The 23,710-nt window shown below is 38.7% G+C and overlaps 1 protein-coding gene across 2 annotated transcripts in view; it reads left to right on the forward strand.

The window, feature by feature from the left end:
* The window catches only part of LOC111869000 (endoplasmic reticulum metallopeptidase 1), a 36,969-nt gene that overhangs the window by 3,211 nt on the left and 10,048 nt on the right, over positions 1-23,710 (forward strand). For both annotated transcript variants that reach the window (XM_033753286.1, XM_023860166.2), the window contains exons 2-10: positions 3,364-3,913; positions 9,025-9,152; positions 10,303-10,434; positions 12,352-12,472; positions 12,546-12,851; positions 15,277-15,506; positions 19,541-19,721; positions 21,123-21,307; positions 22,328-22,483. In XM_033753286.1, coding sequence (XP_033609177.1) covers positions 3,367-3,913; positions 9,025-9,152; positions 10,303-10,434; positions 12,352-12,472; positions 12,546-12,851; positions 15,277-15,506; positions 19,541-19,721; positions 21,123-21,307; positions 22,328-22,483 — 1,986 coding nt within the window. In that variant the 5' untranslated portion in view covers positions 3,364-3,366. The remainder of the gene's footprint in view (positions 1-3,363; positions 3,914-9,024; positions 9,153-10,302; positions 10,435-12,351; positions 12,473-12,545; positions 12,852-15,276; positions 15,507-19,540; positions 19,722-21,122; positions 21,308-22,327; positions 22,484-23,710) is intronic.

Here is a 23,710-nt window from a genome sequence, read left to right on the forward strand (position 1 = left end):
ATCATATTAAAGACAAATACAAGGAAGGAAATGTGATCGAATTTTATAAATTTCTGAACTCTGAGCAATTTCCAAATTTAAAGAAATTTGCTTGTAAATTTATCTCCATTTTTGGGACGACGTATCTGTGTGAACAAACTTTTCCCTCAGATGAAGTACATCAAGTCGAAATACAGGGCAAATTTATCTGATGAACATTTAAAGTCACTACTTGTGATAAGCTCTTCAAAATTTGAACCTCAGTTTAATCAGATTTTAAGAATGCAAAAAGAGTTCCATCATTCACATTAATCTTACATTCAAATCTTACATTCACATTAATTGTTTTAATATAATTTGTGATGAAAATATGAGCATTTGCTGCTACTGTCTGTTGTCATTAATATACGATAATTTATTCTCACGTACTTTGTATTTAGTTTATGAAATTCTGTGCTTTCAATAAAACTCATATATCTAGAGTTATTGATTTCTCATTTTATCTGGCCCGTTGAAAGTGCTGAATTACCTAATGTGGCCCACGGTTCGAAAAGTTTGGAGACCCCCGATCTAGGCAGTCGGCTCAAAGATGGTGATAAGGTTGTCAGCATTTGCGCCGGCTGCGCTTTACTCCCCAGGAGAATTATTTAAACTACATATATGTTACTGTCTCGTCACCAAAATGCAGGGCAAAATCATGACATAAAGATAGGAAACAGATGTTTTGAAAATGTGGCACAGTTCAGATATTTGGGAACAACGATAACAGATCAAAACCTGATTCAGGCAGAAATTAAGAGGCGATTGAACTCTGGTAATGCTTGCTACCATTCAGTCCAGAACCTTTTGTCTTCTCGCCTGCTGTCTAAAAACATAAAAATTAGAATATATGAAACTATAATTTTGCCTGTGGTTCTGTATGGGTGTGAAACTTGGTCTCTGACATTAAGGGAGGAACATAGACTGAGGGTGTTTGAGAACAGGGTGTTGAGGAGAATATTTGGACCAAAGAGAGATGAAATCACAGGAGGTTGGAGAACACTGCATAATGAGAAGCTTCATAACTTGTACTCTTTTCCAAGTATAATTAGAATGATCAAGTCGAAGATGAGGTGGGCAGGTCATGTAGCACGAATGGGGGAGACGAGGAATGCGTATAGGATATTGGTGGGAATGTCAGAAGGAAAGAGACCACAAGGAAGACCAAGGCATAGGTGGGTGGACAATATTAGAATGGATCTTAGAGAGATAGGATGGGATGGTATGTATTGGATAAATCTGGCTCAGGATAGGGACCAGTGGAGGGCTCTTGTGAACACGGTGATGAACCTTCAGGCTCCATAAAATGCTGGGAAATTCTTGAGTAGCTGCAGAATTGGCGGCTCCTCAAGAAGGGCTCAGCTCCATGAGTAAGTAAGTAAGTACTTATTTCTCTTAGAGGCTGAGTCGACCCCAGGGCCATAGTGCAGCTGGAAGGATTAGGTCAAGTGAAAAAAATCAAATGTGACAAATATAAAACTGAATTTAAATCTTAAAATCAATTGCCTGACAGCCAAAGTTTATATTATACCCAGAATGTATAACATTTCCCCATCATAATCCAGTACGTGGTTCAAGGTAAAAGGGGAGGGGAAAGTTAACTCTGAACTTAATTAATTAAGCACTGTGGCCTGAAGACATGTGGGGTAGTGGAGTTATAGCTCCAACATTCTTAACCTTGGCAGTAGATGGAGGTGAATGGTCAGCTTCATGGCATGGCCGTTTTACCCCTAAATAAGCAGTCCATCATGTAGGAAGCTGGATGGGTGCTAGAGCTCTTGAGGACACTGTGGAGAAGAGAAAAATCTCTTGGCTCTGCCAGGAATGAAACCCTGTTTCCTTGGTCATCCAGCCCGTAGCCCAGTTGCTATACCTACAGAGGAGAGCCAAAACAGATTTGGCAAGACTGCTGAACTTGTGTTCATGGTAAACATAAAATGGACCAGATAATTTGACACAGTATATATGGTAGGCATTGTTTGTTTATGCATATATATATAGTATGCATAAAATGTAGAATTTAATATGCTGTACAGTGTGCAGATGTATGTGGTTGTATTGATCTCTATCGACTGGAGTGTTTGTGTGGACTGCAGTTGGCCTCCAACATATTCCTCCAAAATGCTGATATCTTTATGCAAGTCTGTAAGGTGTCACACCCTGGAAGATCACTGTCTGAACAATCACCAGTGTAAAGACCTCAAAACTATAACAGTCGGATACTGTTAACACTTCGCGGACCGGACACCTAGGCCTAGGCATTTGAGTTTTAAACATGGCAGACCGGTCGTCTAGATTTAGGCTTTTAGGACACGTTATGTTGCAACACACTGTTCCTCACTTTGGTGGCCACGTGTCTGCAAAAGTACTGTGTAGCTGACCTTCAGAATGTTTGTTTTCCGAGTCAGCAATGTGACCACTCTCTATTCCCCTCTCACTTTAAAGAAAAGTCCCTTTGTTCAAGTCGAAGCTTCTATGTGTGAGGCAAGATATTCTCAGTGTCAACATGGCTCAGAGACAAAAGCAGTTGAAGGCCGCGCGAGCTCGTGGAGAAGAAGAAATCTGTGATTTGATCTCCGATGAGTTATCTGACTTGCCAACTGCTTCGTCTTCTGATAGCGAGGGCAGTGTCAGTGGCAGTGACAGGGGCCCCCAAAATATTGTGACCAGAAGAGAAAGTGAAAGTGACAGTGAGAGCTCCGATGAAAGTGCGAGTGCTAGCATTGCGGGGACAGCCACATGGGGTAAAGTGGACAAAACACCCACTTTGGGAAAGTTTACTGGTGATCCAGGGGTGAGACAAATGCCATCGGACCCTACGCAAGTGTCTGAAGTAGCTGAACTGTTTTTTGGAGATAGTTTCTTTGACATGTTGTGTCAGGAGACCAACAGATACTATCTCCAACACCGTGAGGCGTACGACAGTACCTATAAGGTGTTGAAGTGGGTGGATGTCACTTCAGCAGAAATGAAAACATTTTTGGCAATAATCATTCTAATGGGGTTCACAAAGAGGGATAATTTGAAAGACTATTGGTCCACTGATCCAGAGAGGAATGTTTCCAGAAATATCACACTCTGAAGCACTTCTAGGAGCTCTGGTAAGTCTTCTCCAAAAATTTTAGTTCATAAAATTAATTAGGAGAGTTTATATTAATTTTTAAGTGAACAGTGCACAAGTTAGGGTAGTAGGTTTAAAAACGCCGGTCCCCAGGGTGATATAAATATTTAAATCACCGGTCTGCGAAGTGTTAAAAAGGACGTTTTTCATGTGAGATCTTCTCCAGAATCTTTCTTTGTGTCAACTGTCAGAAATATAATAATTTTATTTTTATTTTCATATAGAATATGAAAGGTGTTCGACTGCGAGTCCGTGATTCCAGCACTGACGTTCTTCCAGAACGTTATGGAGTTCGTAGAAAGCCACGAAAATATCTGCTTCCCATTCCAGCATCTTACTTCGTTGCTGTACTGTGCTTCCTTTTTTTTGTGTTTGTTGTAATTGTGTTGGTGGAGAGAAAACTGCCGACGCCTTTAAGATTAGTGGATGCTCCAAGTAACCCTGAAAGTTTTATAGCTGAAAGGGCTATGAATCACTTGATGAGGCTAACAGATATAGGGCCTAGAACTACAGGAAGCTATGAAAATGAAGTTTTGGCTATCAAGTTCTTTGAAGAAGAAATCAGCCACATTATGGACCAAGCGAAACCAGTTCATAGAGTTCAGGTGGATATCCAGAAAACCAGTGGGGCCTTTCCACTACATTTCTTGGATGGTATGACAAATGTGTATAGAAATGTTCAGAATGTAATCGTTAGAGTGAGTGCCAAGCACAGTGAGTCTCCACACAGTCTTCTGGTTAATTGCCATTTTGATACTGTTTCTGGCAGTCCAGGTGAGTCTTATTGTCATATAATTTAGTATTAAATTAGACTTTCTGACTCCAATATTCATGTTTCATGTATGGAATGAAAATTTGTGGGATGGTTGGAAATTATTTGGCAAGAGTATAAATTGTGTGAGAAAAGCCATTAAAGATGAAATGTCCGACATTACACAAAGTCAAGTTCAAAATAAGATTCCATATCTGCTTATTTTTGTTGTGTCTCTATTGAAAAATTGCAAAGATTCACCTGTTAGCCTCACCATGTCTGCCTGTGTGTCCGTCCGCATGTTACAGAGAACCTCTCATGGATTGTCATAAAATTTGATATTGAAGAGTTATTGAAACTTGTTGGCCCTTTCCAATTATGTTTTGAAATCAGACTGCAATAAATGAATGCCACATGACGATCTGCATGGGTTTAAGTGCACATCTCGGTTGTAACTGGTCAAATATCCACTGAAGAGAAATGTGTCTGGAGCAAACATTATAGGGGAAAATGAATGGTACATCAATTGTCAATAGATTTTCCGTCAAGTGCAACAATATATATTTTGGTCACTTATTTATCTCATCTGCCTTACATGTTTCGGTTCCAAGGAACCATCTTCAGAGGCACTTACAACAAATCATGAAAACACTGGCACAGCTCAACATCCACAGTATGTAATTATTTGTGGAAACTATTACATATATCGGAGTGTGAAGCACAACACTTCCCAGTATCTTGAATGCAGGTATAGCACTTGCATCTAAAAAACCACCCTCAAACCGAGTCGTCAACGTTAAAATTTTTTAAGTTAAATTTTTTTTTTTAAAAAACGTTCAAGTAAAATATTCAGGCTCCTTCTTGGTGAATCGTCCCAATGGGGGGAGGCGTCAGCACGGGGATGTGTGGGCTTGTGGTCGGGTGTATCTTACGCGATGTGTATTGTGTACTCGAATGGTACATTTTGATGCCCAATACAGGGAAATGTATCAGAATTGTCTACATTTCCTAACATGTTGAATTGTCTTACTCTGTTCTAGTATGAGACATCAAGGAATTGGCTGTACAAGGAAGTGCTTTCCATATGTTTGTATTCATTTCAGTGTTCATATGAGAATTTACAACAGTTAGGGAACTCATAACCTGATGGGTTGAACCAGTTGTCATGATTCCTATTTAGGAAATTACAGGCTCATTTCATAGCCTGAAGTCTTCGCTATCCTGACAGTCATTCTCCAGTTTCAAAATGGGGGTGGTAGCAAAGGTGTGTCCTTAAGAACTGGGTTCAATATAGGCACATAAAAAAGTAAAAAGTAAAGCTATCCCTGTAACAGGCTGTGGAGGCCCATAGGGTTGTGAGATGTTGAGGTTCCCACAATTTCTAGACAAGCAGCTCACAGATGGCAGTGAGGTTGTCAGCCTTATATGAAGTACTTGAAGAGACTTCCTATTCCACTGCCACTTCATTCACCACAAATTCCACATGGAATGCCCAGGGATTGAACTGGGCCTCTTTAGTGGGCAACTAACTGCTTGAGCTGCGGTGCAGCCTAGGTTCATTTATTGAAAACATCAGGAGTTAATCTAATGCCAGTCACTTGAGTAATCACTGTAGTATCATAATCTGTTTAGCAGCTGTGTGTAATGTTAAGATGAACTTTGCAGCACCATTCATTGAAGCACTTCTTCTTTAGGAAGATAATGGAATAATTTTCATGAATTTACTGATAAGATACAAACTTTGCTTTGAACTTCTTTAAATACTGGGGAGAAAGTCTGTTCAGAGGAACAGCAACAGAGCATTCAGTTCTTGTTAGTTCAAATTTCTGTTCAACTGTCCAACACTAACCACCCTAATTTGTGTTCCTGAAGTATCTGGTTCAGATCTCAGCTGAGACACCTGCTATCCTGACCAATTTTTTTTTAGTTGAGTTCCGTAGATCCTTCGAGCATATTCCAGAATAATACACAAAATTAAACCATGACCATTTCCTTTTGAATGAGCTACTGACAGAATCATGAAATAAATGGCAGAAAATAAAATCTCACCATCCCATGGCATGTCAAGGGAATAATACAGGGTACACAAAAGAATGGTGCGGTTTCAAAAGTTAATAAAAATTTTATTTCTCAACTTACATGGTCACAGCGCACACCATCAGAAGCGGCAACTCTCCAAGTTTCTCATGCGTTAATTACAAACCTTCAATGTGTGCATCCTGGGTCACATGACACATCCACGCAGTAATCAAACTCTGCTGGAAATGGAGAAAACAACCTTCTCCCTTGGCCACCCAGTTCGCCAGATCTTACACTGTGCAATCTCTTTCTTTTCGTTAAAGACAGCGTTTATTTACCACCATTGTCCACGTCCATCCATGAACTTCGTGATTGGATAACGCATGCATTGCAGGCCATTACAGTGGACATGCTACACCGGGTGTGGGATGAGTTTAATTAGCATGTGGATGTGTGTTGTGCAGACCCAGGGTGCACACATTAACGCATGAGAAACTTGGAGAGTTGCCGCTTCTGACGGTGTGCGTTGTAAACGTGTAAGTTGAGAAATAATATTTTTATTAACTTTTGAAACCGCAAAATTCTTTTGTGTATACCCTGTATATACATTTTTAAAAATGTACATTTGCAGGAAACATTTATTTTTGGGTAAAGGGTTATTTTATAATACAGTCAGTACCTAGACTATGTAACATTGAATGGTGGGATGATGAGTGGTGGATTGGTAAGGATTTGGAAGGAAACATTCATGGTCTGATTGTGAGGTATTTGCCTGAAGAGACTGAGGAAAGTCACAAAAACCTGATAGAACAGCCAGTTTCCCATCTGAGATTTGAACCAAGCATCTCCCAAATACAAGTTAAGAATATTATTGCTAGACCAGCCTGTTTGGGAGAAAATGAGGCACTAACAGGATCTGATTCAGGGGCCAGAGTTGGTGGGGGGGATGAAGAAGTAGAGGGGGAAAAGTAGGAAATCTGAGTGAACCATGTTTTAGTTTTCTTCTTTTGCTTCCTCATTTTAACCCCTGCCCTGCCCTCTGAATCTGTTTGGTGGAGGAGATCAGTTGCAAAAACTTTCTTAAAACAACACTGAGACATTGGCATGCAGTCATGCTCATAGTATGAAATAGAGGAAGAAATTTTGACTGATTTGTTGCCTGGACCTCTTTTCTGTACTGAAAAATGCTAACGTAGAGGCCATACAAACTAGAAGTTTTCTATTGGAGACAGGCGTCAGGAAATAAGGTGTGATTTGGTTTGCTTAGTCTTATCTCTGTCACATTACTGCCCTTATCTTGTCAGTAATCCCTTTGTTACACACAGGGCATCTTGAAAGAGCACTTGGATTTACAGACTGTAAGCAAACTAACGTAGGATAATGATACATGTCATATAAAGTTGCTGTTCAGACAGTTGCAGCACATCACGGGAACTTCTGTTTACATAATTTGATATCAGCATCACATTTACATCATATTTACATATCAGCCCTTTCCTGAGTTTTTGGAAAAGAAACCAAAATTGAAATAAAGAAGGAAATCTACAAAATATGAATTTAAAAAATTACAATTATATTAAAAGAACATATTCTTCTGTCCCGAATGCCATAGGGCAGTCAGAAAAATTAATCTTAAATTGCTTAAATGCAAGTTTGTAAGCAAATTTTGCAGCTGCCTCTCCCATGGAAAAGATCCTGATTGCACCCCTGTCCGGAATGGGTATACGGTAGCGTAGTGGGTAAGGTACTATGCTACAAGCCGGAAGGTGGCGAGTTCAAGTCCCGATGAGGTCATTGGATTTTTTCAATTGACCTAATCCTTCCAGCCGCACTAGGCCTCTAACAGAAATGAGTACCGGAATTAATTAATAATTTTCCTGGGGAGTGAAGCGCGCCTGGCGCGTAAGGCTGACAACCTTACCACCATCTTTGAGTCGATTGTAATGTGGGACCCTTACCGTCTCACAACACTATGGGCCTCCACGGCCTGTTACAGGGATAGCTTTACTTTACACCTGTCTGGAAAGAGATTTTATGCATTAAGTCATATTATTTTCTGGCTTAACATTCACTAAGCACAGGAAATTTATACAACGTTCATATCAGACTTTGGATGAAACCACAGAAATGTTAACTAGAGGTGGGGATACTAAATCAGGATTTGACTGTACATACATTTTTCAGAAATCTATCACAGTATTTCCATTTTCTGACTCTTATTAGTACTGTTAACGTTTATTTATTTTTCTTAAAAATTGCAGTATAATACGTGATAAAATTATTTCAAAATGTCACAGCACATATCAGTGTTGAGTGCAAAACCAAAAATTATAAGCTTATAGACTCATAATAAAACAAAGTGCAAAGCAAGAGGAATGTTTAACAGCTCTGACAAAATTAGAAGAAATTTACTCATCACTTTTAATTTTTCTTCACCTAATCATTTCGCAAACCTGTTACTGGAGTTGTTTTCATACAAGTCACTTTTATCATGACCTGTGATGTAAAGGAAATACATTGTAATAGTTTCTGAAGGGCTTTCTGGTGATGATGCCTCTTAAAAATAAGTTGTATGCAGTATTCCTCTTCTGCTTAATGTTACAATGTTTGGATTTCTGAACCAGCCACAAAAGTAAATGAACAGTTATATGCAAGAAAGATATATCATTTTTGAGGAATTTTTATATTGTTACTGATTTGATCAATGCATTGCAGGCAACAGCTCCGTAAACATGATCCCACCTAAAGCGCCCCCTGCTGCCCCCTTGCCTCTCAGTCCCCCCCTCAGGTAACCATACCATCTCCCAGGGGGTGGTACAGCCCACTTTGGGAATCACTGATTTAAAGTATATTTTACTGAACTGATATGATATTAAATTTATGTGACAGCTTTTGGTGTAGACACAAGTACTAAATTTCATTGAAATCTGTTGAGTGGTTCTGGGGATAAACATGTGAGCAGATGGGACCTCTTCATTTTACATTCATTCTGTACGCTTTTTGCAGGCTGTGTGACCTGGTGTAAGTCGTGCTTTTATATCAGCTGTCTAATGCTTGCATTTCTTATGCTAAGTATGAATAAAAATCAGGATTTAATGCAAAGAGATGTTTTCAGGGGGCAGTGATGATGGAGCCAGTTGTGCTATTATGCTGGAGATTCTCCAGATCATCACACAGCTGGATCAGCCGCTAAAACACAACTTAATCTTGCTCTTCAATGGCGCAGAGGAAAATCTGATGCAGGTGATATATCACACCTTGTATTGTATATGGTTAAGTTGTCCCTGTGCTTAATTACACATTGTGCCATGAAGATATGCAGGTGAGAAGAGCTCCAGGCATTCGTAACAGCCATGGATGGAGGTGAGTGGTCAGCTGCATGCGTTGGATAATTTATCCTTAGTCTGCAGGCTCCTGGAGTCCACTCGTTAGTTGTGTTATGGGTAATAATTTAGTGCATATAAAAGAGAAGTTAATTCACTTTGCTGTTGGTGTTTTATTTTGCAAACTATTCATCTGGTACCTGTGGACATGGGCAGATACAGTATCGTAAACTGGCACTGTGAACTTGATGCAGTGTTGTGACAGATTATGAAGTTACATTTTGATAATGTAATGCCATCCATCATGACATCCTTCATATGGTTTAAAAGGTGTGCTTTCCAATTGCAGTTTATTAAAAATAAAGTGGGACCCCATTTTAATTGTATTCTAAAGGGTTATGATGGTGGTATATGACACTCAGGGTAGCTGGGTTTTTGGACTTGGTCCATTGTCTGGAATATAAAAAGAGAACACAACATTTTGGAAACTGGATCTGTTTTCATCCTCATCTGAGGATGGAAACAGATCCCGTTTCCAAAACATTGTGTTCTTTTGTGTTTTTTTAGAATACCAGACAATGGATAAAGTCCAGAGACCCCATAACCCCCTCACTTAATGTTTCTCAGTTTAAGGTTTTCCCTTATTTAAGTTTTATTGATCCTAAGTCAATAATTTCAGGGGTAAATTACCTCCATCGTAACATTTTCTTCAATTTAGTCTTCATAACCACTGCTGTTGTAAGAGACTTTAAATGAGGTCACACACTATATATAGTGTATATATATTAGATTTGTGTTATTGTATTTTGATTATTTATCATATTCAGCTTTTATTTTTCACATGTCTGTTGTGTTACATTTTAAAAGTAAGGTATGTGTGTATACATGTTTATATGCTTGAAACAAGATAACTGTTTTATATTGTTAATTGAATTGCATCACTCAGTGTACATTGCTGCTTTGTGTAACGTATCTTGTCCATTGTGGTATTGTGTTATACTACTAGACAAGAAGTATTATTGTATTCCTTGCATTCACAAATGTTTCCTGGTATACTCTGTGTGTTGCAGGCATCCCATGGATTCATAACACAACACAAATGGGCGAATGAAGTAAGGGCATTCGTTAACTTGGAGGCATGTGGAGCTGGTGGCCGGGAAATCTTGTTCCAGGCCGGCCCAAGACACCCGTGGATGATGCAGGTATATTCTGCTCCAATTGGGTATCATGGTTTGAATATGACAGTAAAAAATATGTTATTTATTATTGTAGTGTCTTTGTATTTTTATTATAGAGAAAACATGATAAATGCTGTAGAACAGGTTACCTTAAAAAATGCAGTAAATGGATTCACTTTGTCTTCCTCCAGAATTATGCATTGATTTCTTGTTTCCCACATCCATGCAACATATTAGCTTATCATGACCTCCTACATATGCTGATTCTCACATGTTACTTATCTCACATATTTCATTTCTATTAGATCTTAGTATTGTGTAGCATAACATATGATGATGATGAAGATTTTTGTTTGTTCTTGTTTACAAATCTAAAGACAGGGTTTGGATTGGTAATTGGTTTATTGGATCATCACTAGTCGTAACTACACTTAATTATTACACTATTGCGGGTTTATGCAATTTACAATCACTACACGCTAAGGTCCCTATCTGCAGTAGTCTTCATGTATTTATAACACGGGAACTATACAAGTCTCGCTGTACTACTGTACACATGAAGTCTTCTATTTCATATGCAAGCGCTTCGCAGGCTGACCTCCTGTACTCCTAGTTTCAATTCACTCTTCCAGCTTACGACTGACTTCAGCTTCCTGCTTACTTTGGAATTCTGTTCACTTTTATAGGCATGGGGCAGACAAAGTATCATAGTAAACACATGTCATGTGATTTCTACCCACTACTGTTGTGTGATGTCACAGCATGCATTGCATAGCAGCGGTCTGTCCACAAACATAGAAAACACTGTTCCTGTACTGTTGACCGCATGTGTGTTGCGGGCGTTTTCTAGCAGTGGCCGATGTTTACAGATTTACTGCCTAGCAGTGGGTCTATATGCCACAATATCTATGTGTGTGTCTCTGTAACAGGCCATAGAGGCCCATAGAGTTGTGAGGTGTCAAAGCACCCACATTTTATAGACAGTCAGCTGACAGATGGCGGTGAGGTTGTCAGCCTTACTTGATGCCTGCCCTTTACCCCCAGGAAGATTCGTGGCACTCCTTTCTGTTAGAGGCTGAGTCAGACCAAGTGCCATAGTGCGGCTGGAAGGATTAGTTCAATTGAAAAATCCAGTGACTTAATTTGGAATTGAACATACAACCTTCCTGCTTGTAGCATAGTGCCTCAACCATATATATATATATATATATGTGTGTGTGTGTATAATATCTTTTTCATGGATTTTGATTTTCATTTATCATATAATTATTTTTTTCTATTTATGTTTCTAAAATTATGATTGAGACAGTTATACATTATGATATGTATAATAAATTAACATCATCAGCATTTAATTGTCTTGTGCCAGTCAGTTCCCTGGATTGTTGTAGGCTGTTTATGGTAAATTGAACTAAGCATCTTTTGCTTTGATAATAGTAGCAATTTTATATTATTCTTGCAGGGATATTCTGCACAAAACAGATAAATTTATACAGGTAAAAGTTGCATTTGTTAGGATTATAGTGCAGTACAGCACAGTGATACACAATACAATACAGTTTTTTTCAGTTTAAATGTTTCTCTTTATGGTGTACATGTGTATAATTGATAATTTTGGACCAGAACACCACATCTCATTAGGTTTTATTTTCAACTCAGTTTCAAGGATCCCAAAATGGTTGGAGGTGTTTGCTGTGTCTATGGAAATACACTGCTCACACCTGTCAAAATAATTTGCACTATTTGTTGGTCATTTTTCATAGTACCAGTAATTAAATTCTCAAGTTCTGTGTAATGGAAACCTTTTCAAGGTCCATTGAAATTCACTGTAACAAGATACTATTATATTCCTTGTAAAAAACAGTGAATCTTACTGTTAGTTTTTATGCAGTGAATTTGTATCAGAAAAGTAATTGACTGACATCTGTTGTGTGCTTCCAGACCTACTCAGAGTCTGTTCCATACCCATATGCCTCTTCACTAGCTCAGGAAATTTTTCAGAGTGGAGTTATCCCTGGTGACACGGATTTCAGGATATTCCGAGATTTTGGACATGTTTCAGGTAGTGAGTCCATTCTGAAGCTCTGTGTTTGGACATATCATATGAACTTTTCTAATGCTTTTCTTCATTTTAGGACTTGATTTTGCATGGTCAAAAAATGGCTATGTTTATCACACCAAGTTTGATAACGTAAGGCAGATTCCTCTCGGCACATTGCAGAGGACAGGGGATAACATCCTGGCACTCACCAAGGGCCTTGTTAACAATGATAAGATGGCTAACACAGAGAAATATGCATCCGGCAATCTAGTGTTCTTTGATTTTCTTGGGGCCTTTGTGATCCGCTGGTCGGAGGGCACCGCCATGCTCATCAATACCCTTGCTGTGGCTGTGTCAATCTATTGCCTTTTCAAGAACATGAAGGCTTCTGTAACAAGAGGTGAGACATTCATCTTGCTTCACTATGTCTCATGAGACTGGAGCTCATATGCATATACATATACAGTTTCACAGGACATAATCCAGTAAAGAGTGAGGCAAGTCAAAGCATGGGACAAGGGTAGCAAACAAACTTTTCAGCATTTGATGTTGATGTGTGCAACTGATAGAATCCTGAACTGTTTTCATCTTCATACACTACAGGGCATTCTGTTTTTGCAAGAAATTTGAATTGTTTCTGACGTAATTGTTGGTTGTTGTGTTAATGTCTAATTAAGCAAGGAGCTAAGTAGATATATATGTGACACCCCAAGGAACACAGTCCTCCTTTAGACTGCAAGAAATCCCCTTCCTTTTATGAAACCTTGACCGTCTCTGTGGTCTAGTGGTAAGAGTTCCTGGGTACAGATCCAGAAGTCCTGGGTTCGATTTCCAACGCTACCAGATTTTCTGGGAAGTAGTGGGTCTGGAACAGGGTCCACTCAGCCTTGTGATGATAATTGAAAAGTTGTTTCAAGGAAATAGCGGCTCCAATCTAGAAAACCAAGATTAACGGTCGTGGGGATCTGTTGTGCTGACCACATGACACCCTCTATCCGCAAAAGTTGGCACTAACTTCACCGGCAAGTGCCAGTCACTCGGTCAGTATAGTTTGCTTGTGGACTACAGACCACAGAGTTATGGAACCTCAAGTTTAATCATTGTGCTCACAAGTGCTGGTCCTGAGCTAGATGAATCGAGTTCACATCATCTGGCTGAATTTTTTAAAGTCCATTTAAATATTATTCTCCTTCTCTGCTTAGGTCTCCGAAGTGGTCTGTTCCCTTTAGTTTTCTAATTGAAATTTTGTGTGCATTTTTCAATTCTTCCATACACATTACATGCCCGGCCCACTGTGTCCTCCTTGGTCTGATCTCCCTAACAGTACTTTGTAAGAATTACAAAATTTGAAGTCCTTTCATTACTCGATTTTCTTCTGAATCCTGTTACTTTCTTCCCCGTTCTCAAGTGGCACATTTTGTCTTCTTCCTTTGGGATAGAAGAACAAGTTTCCAGTTTTCCAGCATAGTACTTATTAGGCCAAAATCTAATATGGTAGTACTCTGTTATTATGCAGGTCTCAGGAGACAGAATGAAGACCTGTGTTATCAGCATCGTTCAATATTTCGGGAAATTTTACAAGAAATAATTTTTTTATATGAAAGATTTTGTTAATAACAAATTTAATATCAAATTACAGTAGAAAGTTATATCAAATTTATGTTTAATTGTGTGCTTTATTTATTCGGTGTTTTTAAAATAGCCCAATATTTTCTTTTGGTATGACACCTGATGACATTTCTTTGTCATGTACATCGTACTGTTTTGCAAATGTTAAAGATGGAGACCATCACAGTGACTGTCTTCCTATCCAAGTGACTGACTAGATTCAGTAAAATTTGGAACAAAGTTGTTTGCAAAGAAAATAAATTGAATCATTTTGGGAGGCATGACTAGACTCATGGTATATCTTAATCTGCAGTATAGTGAGGCATATTACAACAGAGTTTTACTGTAGTTGCAATAAATACACAAGCTACATGCATTTATAATAACATGTACGTCTTCTGTTATATTGCTACAGACTGACATTTATGTGCAAAAGAATTCCATTTTTTGTTGTCCTGCTGATAGAATTCCATAGTTCTTGCAAAAAGATACTCTGTTGTCCTGGTGTGAAAAAGATTAATTGTGATGAAATTGTGTTAAATAAAGAATTCTTAAAAAGAATGAGTCTTATAAAGTATGTGTAAAATTGAAGGAAGGAAGGAACATGTGAAAAAACAATACTTTTTAAAAGACGTCTAGTGTATGTTTCTTTAAATGGTTCTGTGAATACTTGTATCCTCAATACCACTTTTCCTTTGATTATATATACAATAGTTGTAAGGCCAGTATGCCAACACAAAGACACTTTTTTTTTAATTTCACCCTTTTGTGATTGTGGTTAAAGGTTGATGTAGCTTTTGAGAGTGTAGTGAGAATGTACAGTGTTACCAGTAACACTGAGAACAGTATTGGTTGAACATCTGTACATTGTGAGAATACAATGCCTATGTTCACATGACAGTTGCACCTTAGTAAAAGTTTGCTTGACAAGCTGTATGTGTTCCATATGACATGACTGTTCCCCATGTTTAAGTGTCAGTAATATTCACTTCGTACGGTCACTGAATTGTATTTATGTTTCTGAGACCTTTAATCACAGTGAGATTTTATGAACCATTCCTTGCTATGTGGAAAGATGGTGTTTGTAAACTAATCATGAATTTTGAAATTGGCTTTGACTTCCCTCATTCTGTACATTCTTACTATGTAAATTTCTTTGTCATTGATTCCATTCTGTGGTAACATGATGTTAATGGTTTGTGGTCTCTCTCATCCAGATATGGAATACACAGTTTATGTGCGACAGCTGGCGATCTCAAGTAGTGTGGCCATAGGCTCCTTATTGCTAATACTGCTGGCCAACTTTCTAATAGCTTTGACTCTCACCGCTCTTGGCCGCTCCATGAGTTGGTTTGCACGTCCTGTATGGATTTTCTTCCTATATATCTGCCCCACACTTTTTGTACCCATGGTTCTTCTGTTGCTAGTGTCTCGCTGGCAAAGATCTGTAAGTAACCACCATGCTTTGTCATATGTCAGGTCTTGTTACCTGTTGTACTGTGTTATATCTGTCTCAGCATTGCCATAAATTTCTTATATGCATGAAGATGGGTGTAGAAGGTGTATGGTGTTGGATCACATTTAAATTAATCAAGCAAGGTTGGATTTTGATGGAATTATTAGCCAACAGTCCCTACACTAAAGTGTTCTATACCATTCTTATATTCTATTTGATACCATGGTTAATGTTTCTTGCTGTAGAAGGAAAATTTTAAAATTTCAGTTCCTTCTGATTAATGATATGTTTCACAATATGTGGGGCATACCACATTCTTGCATCGTTAAAGGAATTAAAGACTGAAGAAGATCTTATGATACACTTTGGTTAAGGCTCGTATTGTGAAGGTTAGTGTTGCAGGCTATGACTTATCAAGCTGTTCTGTCAAAGCTTCGTAATGTGAGAGAAATCTAATGAATATCTGAAGGTTTATGGCAGTGACAGGTATGCTGGACATTTGACTTTATCCAACATCCAACATAGTGTTTCGGAAGTTGGCTGTGCTTCTGCTTTCAAAACTGATGGTCATTATATTGACGTATATTTTGTATTTATCTTTTAGATTAGTGACCACAGCTGAAATGTAACCCAAAATTCTTTGAATACTAAGCACTGATGATCTAGTGGTTAGTATGCAAACATAGTATTCAAAAGGTTGCAGATTTATTCACAACTGTAACCACTGATTTGAAAATGAAGAATAAAAAATATGTCAGTACAGTGTCAACCAATTTTTGGAAGAAAAACAGATCCAGCTCCCAAAATGCCATGTATATGAAATAGTACTCACACAGGGGATGGTGTGCAACATAATTGTAGTACAACAAAATAATCCTCTCTGGCAAGATAAGCAAGGACTCCTGAGTAGAATTTAGAAAGCTTGCTTCTCTGTTGCATAGATTTATAGTCTCATGTCTGTTATTCTCTTATTGTTATATTACGAAGGTCGCTCAATAAGTACCTGTGTTTGAAGACAGGTGGCGTTGCTGAGGGAAGTTGGCATTACCATCGTGTACGGCCATCTGTCAAACGACACCATACTAAATTTCAGACTGATTCATAGGTTAATTTTTATTTGGCAGCCTGTTGCATCAGACATGTTTCGTCTTTCTCGATACAATGGAAAAAGTGCAATATCAATCCATAATTCACTTTTTATTTTTGGATGGAAAAACATGCGAAGAAATAAAAGCGAAGTTGGATGCTGTCTATGGGGACCCTTCACCATCTATGACAACCGTGAGATATTGATTCAACAAATTTAAACGTGGTTGTACATCCGTTTTTGATGAGGAGCAGCCAGGCCGCCCGGCAGACATGGTTACCGAGGAAATCGTTGAGAAGGTCCACGACATGATTCTTGCTGATTGCCGAACTAAAGTGTGCGAAGTAGCAGAGGCCGTAGGCGTGTCGTATGGAACGGCAATCAATATTTTACATGATAAGTATGAGAAAGGTGTCGGCCCGACATGTGCCACGATTGCTCACAGTGGACAACAAGCGGATATGGCTGTCAATGTCGAAGCAGTGTTTGGACCTCTTTAAGCGAAATTCGCAGGAGTTTTTGTATTGAGTCGTCACCGTTGATGAAACCTGGATACATTATTATATGCCAGAGACCAAGCGACAGTCAAAACAATGGATTCTTCCAGGTGAATCTGCTCCGAAGAAGGCAAAGACGGTCCCATTGGCCAGAAAGGTCATGGCCACGATTTTTTGGTATTCGAAGGGAATAATACTCATGGACTTTTTGCAGAAAGGAAGAACGACCACGGGGCAGTACTACAGTGAATTATTGGACTGATTCGATAAGAAATTGAAGGGGAGACGGCCCCATTTGGCTAAGAAACAAGTGCTGTTTCACCACAATAACGCACCAGCACATTCATCCGGAATTGTCGCGGCCAAATTGCATGAACTGCACTACGAATTGCTGCCGCACCCACCGTACTCACCCGACCTGGCTCCCTGCGACTTTTTTCTGTTCCCCAACATGAAAACTTGGCTCGGGGGAAAAAAATTCAGCTCAAACAAGGAGGTTATTGCCAAGACAGAAGCGTATTTTGAAGTGTTCGGCAAATCGTATTTTTTGGAGGGGTTAAAGAAATGGCAGAAACGTTGGGAAAAGTGTATCGAAAAGTGTACCCTAACACGGGTACTTATTGATCGACCCTCGTATTTTATTTTTTGTGAATAATTTATTAAGTACAGATTTGTTCTAGAAAATTTTTAGATATAACATGAAAGACTTTTATAATTACTAAGTTACAAACAATATTTCATATGTAATATGTGGGTATTTTTATGATCTATCTTCGTATCAAATTTCACATGCTTAGCTCCAATGGCTTATTAGTTATTTCCATTGAACTGAAAAAGCTAGTGGAAATGTTTGCATTGTCACCACTTTGTCATTTTATGTTCTACAAAGCATTGCTTCAACAGAAGTCGTATATTTTTCCATGATGTAGTATTTACATAATTTCGTGACCTTACAGTAAGTGCCGCTAGTGTCTCTCCCATCTCACAAGTATGCATGTCTGCTGTGTTGTTATTATTGATTGCAGGAAATTAAGAAATACAGTGCTGGTGTGGCCTTCAGTGGCACAACATTCATATTGGTAGCAGAAGTTTGCATGGAAAATGAAAATGAAGTCCAAGATTTCCAAAGAAATCTTTAATGCAGCAGATGTTTACTGTGAACACATTTGTTGCTTTGCTGCATTGTCAGTTCACTGCCCAACACACAGCTGGAATGGTTAAACTATAGCAGACTTGTGCTTGTTTAAGTGCTGGGTTGGACTTTGGAAGGAGACCAATGTCTAGTCCCAACACGTCCAGATTGTAAAATATTCAATGCAATTTATCTTCTGATTGTAGTGACAGCATTAAATAATGGATTAAGAACAGGATCATAACTGGTCATGTAACGAATAAGATAAGGACAGATTGATCTCCTGCCAACTTTTTTAATAACATCAAGAGGATTAATTGATAAGTTGGCAACAGTTCATTGATAAGGAATGTTGGTTATGTAGTGACCTTGCTCAATATGAAAGGGTCCACAGAAGTGATATAGTGTAGATCACATGGCTTCTCTCCCACTCCCCTGTCAGTGATATGCAACAATGTGAGCTTAAAATTTATGTTTTATTAATAATTCTGTATTAGTTTTGGGGGTTTAATGACATTTTATTTTCCCTGAAGTTTAAAAAGGCCAATCCATGTTTCTGATTTACAAGACTAACATGTTTATTGAATTAATCAGTAAACTGTGATGTTTTCGCTGTCTTAGCGAAGATGTGTGACTACTCTGTAGCCCAGTATGGGAATAGAGAAATTGAAAATTTGAATTCAAGTGGTTTTCATTATATGTGATTTGATTGTCCAGGTTTTTGCTTATCCACAGCTTTATTCACTTTCGCAGTGGGAGCTGCCACAGACCCATAATGTTGTGCGAGCCATTTTTTTCACTTGCCCCATCATTTTGACTCCCTTGTGTCGGTTTCTGTTCCTTTTCCACCATGATCATGTTCTTTTAGTGCATTTCCTGTTCTCTCTTTTCATTATACACAATAATTTTCAGGAACTCTGCCCCGACCTACAGGGTGGCCCAAAAGTCAGTTAACTGGTTAGTAAATTATACACTAAAATACATTAGAAATTTCCTTATAACTTACTGAATTTACAGAAATTGTTTAGAGTGAGATCTCCCGTGTTCAGTGCACAACTCACAACGCTGTGATACTGTTTCTCTAAATGAACTGGTAGGTTTAAATCTGAATGTTCTCGTTAATATGTCGGAATGTTTTAGGTTAACTGACTTCTTGGCCACTCCATATAATGAGAGCCACTTTGTGTGTGTGTGTGGTTGGCACTGTTGGAAGTGAAATGTCCATAAGATGTGTAGTAAGATAGGCCGTGGGTTGAAGCACCCCTCTTCATGCATGCTCAGTAGATGGTTTGGTGCCCGTGTGTTGCAGGTGGTGACTTCGGCATGGACATTGTTCCAGCTGTACAGTGATGGTTATCAGATCTTGTGGACACTGATACTGCTGATATGTACTGTGCTACGAATCAGAAGTGGTTTCATTGCATTATTGTGGATTTTTTTCACAATCATTGAGAACTTCTGTAGAACATTATTATTCAGGCATTGGAGGGGTATGTAATTTATTGCTGGCTATTTGATAAATGCAAACTATATCAGATGAAATGTCGATCACAGTTTTCGTGCAGCCTAAGGCATGAACTGTCTTTGCCTGCTCAAACACTGGGATTGTAGATTCAAATCCTACTTGAGGCATGGATGTCTGTGTGTGTTTATTCTGTGATTGTGCTCTCCTGTGTGCGGGCAGTGGCCTTACAACGGGCTGATACCTCATCCAAGGAGTCCTACTGACTGTGTAAAAGATCAAAAAACTGAAAAGTGGCCAAGGCCCAACAAAGGCCTATGGAGCCATAGATAGATAGATACAGTTATCAAGTGAAATGGTTGGGAACAATAAGATAGACAAAATTATGCTGCTGGGTTTCAAGAACTGTCTCCTTTCCTTCCAGCAGTTATGATGGTAGCCTAAGCATTGGTGCACGGTTTTCTTTGAGTAACAGAAAGTTATTCTTCCGATCAATGTGTGCTGCTCGTTCAAAACAAAACAGTGGAGCTTTTGCGAAACGGAGGAGAAGAAACTTTTACTTATGTTGCTTCAGTTGAAATGTCAGGCAGTGCAGTGCTATCTAACAGGCACATTTAGCACTTCACCAGAGAAGTGCTTGTGTATACAGCGAGATCCCAATTTGATATTCCCACATTGACATCCCATATTAAGCGAATATGATTTTGGTCTCGCCCGAAACCCAATATAAACTACGTATTATTCCCATGTTTTGATGAATATTGGTTTAGTGAAGAGCCCACATTTTGTGTGTGAATTTTTTAACTTTCTGGAACTCATACTTCAGTTTAATGTAGTTACAATAGAAACAACAATTGATACTGTCATTCACTTTGTGCAAGAAATCATTGCTAGTCAACCATACTATTTGGTGAGTGACATCACATATTGAACACGTGTGAAACCGTGCCATCTGTCGCATCATAGTGACTGAGGTTCTTTTCAGTGTTTATTTCATATCTAATTAATTTTATAGAAATAAATTCGATATTGATTATGTAATTACATTTCTTTTTTTGTGGGTCATTTTGCAATGCTATCAGTAGCTAGACTGTGTAACCTCAAATGGTAGAATGATAGATAAATTGAAAGGACTTAGGAGGAGGAGGATGGGGCCTAATGGAAGTACTACTCCAACATTTGCATGGAGAGATTGGAACCTGCATTTGTTTGTGTTGAAGTAAGTTCTTTAACTTCTTACATAAAGAGATTCTTTTATCGTAATTATACACACTAAATCTTATAAGGAGATGAACTGTTTCTCAGTGTAACTCTGCATGATCCCCATCTAATGGAAACTCTGATTTACTGTAAGAAAAACCGTTCCCCCAAAAGTTCTTTATATGGGAATCCTACTGTAAGCTGCTTCATTGCTTGGCTACTCTTTCAGGTGGCAAGTGGCTGCTCCTGCATGTTGCGGCCTTGTTGTTGCCGTTCACCCAATGCCTCTACCTCATTCTGGCCGCCACATCATTGTATGTCCCAATTATGGGCCGCATTGGGGCTGGCAACAATGCAGAAGTTATTGTTAGTCTTCTCATAGGAATAAAATTTGGTCTACTGTTCACTTGCATTGTAAGTATTGACAGTCTTATTCTGAAGAAACTTGTGTGTGAGAGTCTGAGGTGACCTTGCTACTGAGAACCAAGTTCTTGATATTGTACTGACCGCTCTATCATGTATCTTGACTGGTGAATGCTCATGGAATGATTAACATGGGGAAACAGAATTTTAATAAATATTGTAATGTACTCGAGTTGGTGTGACTAATAATAACTGGTTCCGTATTTTATGATTGAATTTATTGTCACTTCTTTACAATTACAACCAATTATGACAGCTCACCATCAGCGACTGTCTATGACTCGCTCCATTCTTTGATAGACCATGAGCGTCTTCTCTTCCACTGTGATGAATGACGAACGATGAATCACTGCTCACACATTAAACTGCCTTGAACGATGTCTGTCTGACAAATCACTCCTACAAATGAATTATAACTCTTTTATAACTTCCAGGTGGCTCTAATATAGGTCACCATCTCAAACAAGTTCTCTGTTATTCTGTGTCATTCGTTGCCACAGGAATTGGTGTCTTTGTTAATATTCATTGCCTAGCAAATGGACTTTCGCTTCCGTCTTTCAGGGGGTGTTTACAAAGCTGTTGCCTATCAAATGGTCACAATATGCATGTAATCATAGGTGACTATATGCAAGCTAGGAGAACTGTTTCCTTCAGTCCTGTGACATATATATGATGCCAGTTTTGTGTCAGTGTTATAGAAATAATAGTTATTCAGTACTGGGGATGCAAAGTGTTTCTGAGTTGAGTGTGTGGTAATGCAAGAAGGGAAAATGACCAAGAGTTCTATCTTATGGGATATAATGCCATGTAGTCCATCGAAAAGTAACCGACATATCAGAGAAACATGTCACCTGTATAGTTGTGTAGTAAGCCAGGCAAGAGAACAACATGAAGCAGGCAGCGAGCAAAGCTGGTTTCTTCCTTGGCTTACGCTCAGCCCTGAAGATGGAGCTGACACGTCTCTCCAAGACTTCGGTTTACTCTAGTGACATTGTCGTGTTCTCCTTCCAGGTTCCTCTCATTTTACTGGTTAAAAATCCGGACAGAGTGCTGAGTATGCTTAGCGGGTTGTTTCTGATAGCTGTTGGGCTTCTGATTCTGACTCCGCTGGGGTTCCCATATTCTGCGGATCCGGCGGCTCCTGCTCCGCAGCGCTTCATGATAGCTGTAAGTGCCAGAAATGTCATATAAAAGGAAGTGAGAAATGAACAGAGAAGAGCATTGTCATGTGTGTACTAGAATGGGTCTGTATATTCAATACATGTTGAAAGACTTACATTGTAAGATGTCACATACACATAAGCAGTACAGCAATAAAAATGTCCCTGTTTATGAAATATAATTGGCCACTTATTTCATTGAGGAGTCAGCATAGCCATGGGCTGAATGGCCCAGGTTTGATTCCTGGCAGTGCAAGATTTTCCTCTTCACAGCTTCCAGACTGACTCTGAGGCGCACCCAGCCTCCTATCCAATTGGAACATGGGCTCTTTTGGGGGGGGGCATGAAGCTGACAACTCACCTCCATCTAGTCCTGAGGTTAAGAAAGGTGGAGCTTTACCCCTACTGTCCCATATGTCTTTGTGGCATAGTGCTTAAATAGCTATACACAGGGACAACTTTTCCCCCATTTTTTTAACTTATTTCATTGTGATGCAATAGCCATGTTAGCATATTAATGCTATTGATTTGCTCGTGGTACTCCAGACAAAGCAAGTAAGAATTTTCAAGAGCACTGAGAGAGTGAAATTCCGTGTTTCATGTCTTACAGATTGCAGAACCATCCAGTATACCTGAAACCTAACACATCCATAAGTTACAGGTTTAAACTCCTGCATTGTACTTAATGTAATTTACAAATATTCTTCTCAAAAATCCTCTCTGAAAGTTGTGGTGGGCAAAATATGTACAGAATTTTCGTCATAAATATGATTAAACTTTCATGTGGTGCGGCAGCACAGTATGCCTGTGGACTTCATCAGGCAATTCCTTGATGAACCCTGGCATTAAAATTCCCCCTCATATAATTTAAAGATACTCACAGTTTTCACAGTAAATGTAGTTAAATTTGCATTGATGTGGCAACGTAGATTGGATATTCTTGCCTGTTGATTCCAGCAGGCAACACTGACAGATATGGAGATCGATTTTTCAAATCAACTGACACAGTTTTTGCAGAAAATTCAATTTAATGTTCCCATACCTTGTTGCTGTAGTGTATGTAATTTTAATAATATTTGTTTTTTTAATTATAATTTGATAGAAATTTTATCTTGGATGAAAATGCTGTATTTAATTTTCTTTTATAAATTTTTATCAAAAAGTATAGGTGCATGAATTGAGCAACTAAATACAATGATAAGAAAATGCTGATCATCGTACTTTGTGCTGTGTG

The sequence above is a fragment of the Cryptotermes secundus genome, unplaced genomic scaffold (genome assembly GCF_002891405.2).
Source record: "Cryptotermes secundus unplaced genomic scaffold, Csec_1.0 scaffold336, whole genome shotgun sequence".
Lineage (NCBI taxonomy): Eukaryota > Metazoa > Arthropoda > Insecta > Blattodea > Kalotermitidae > Cryptotermes > Cryptotermes secundus.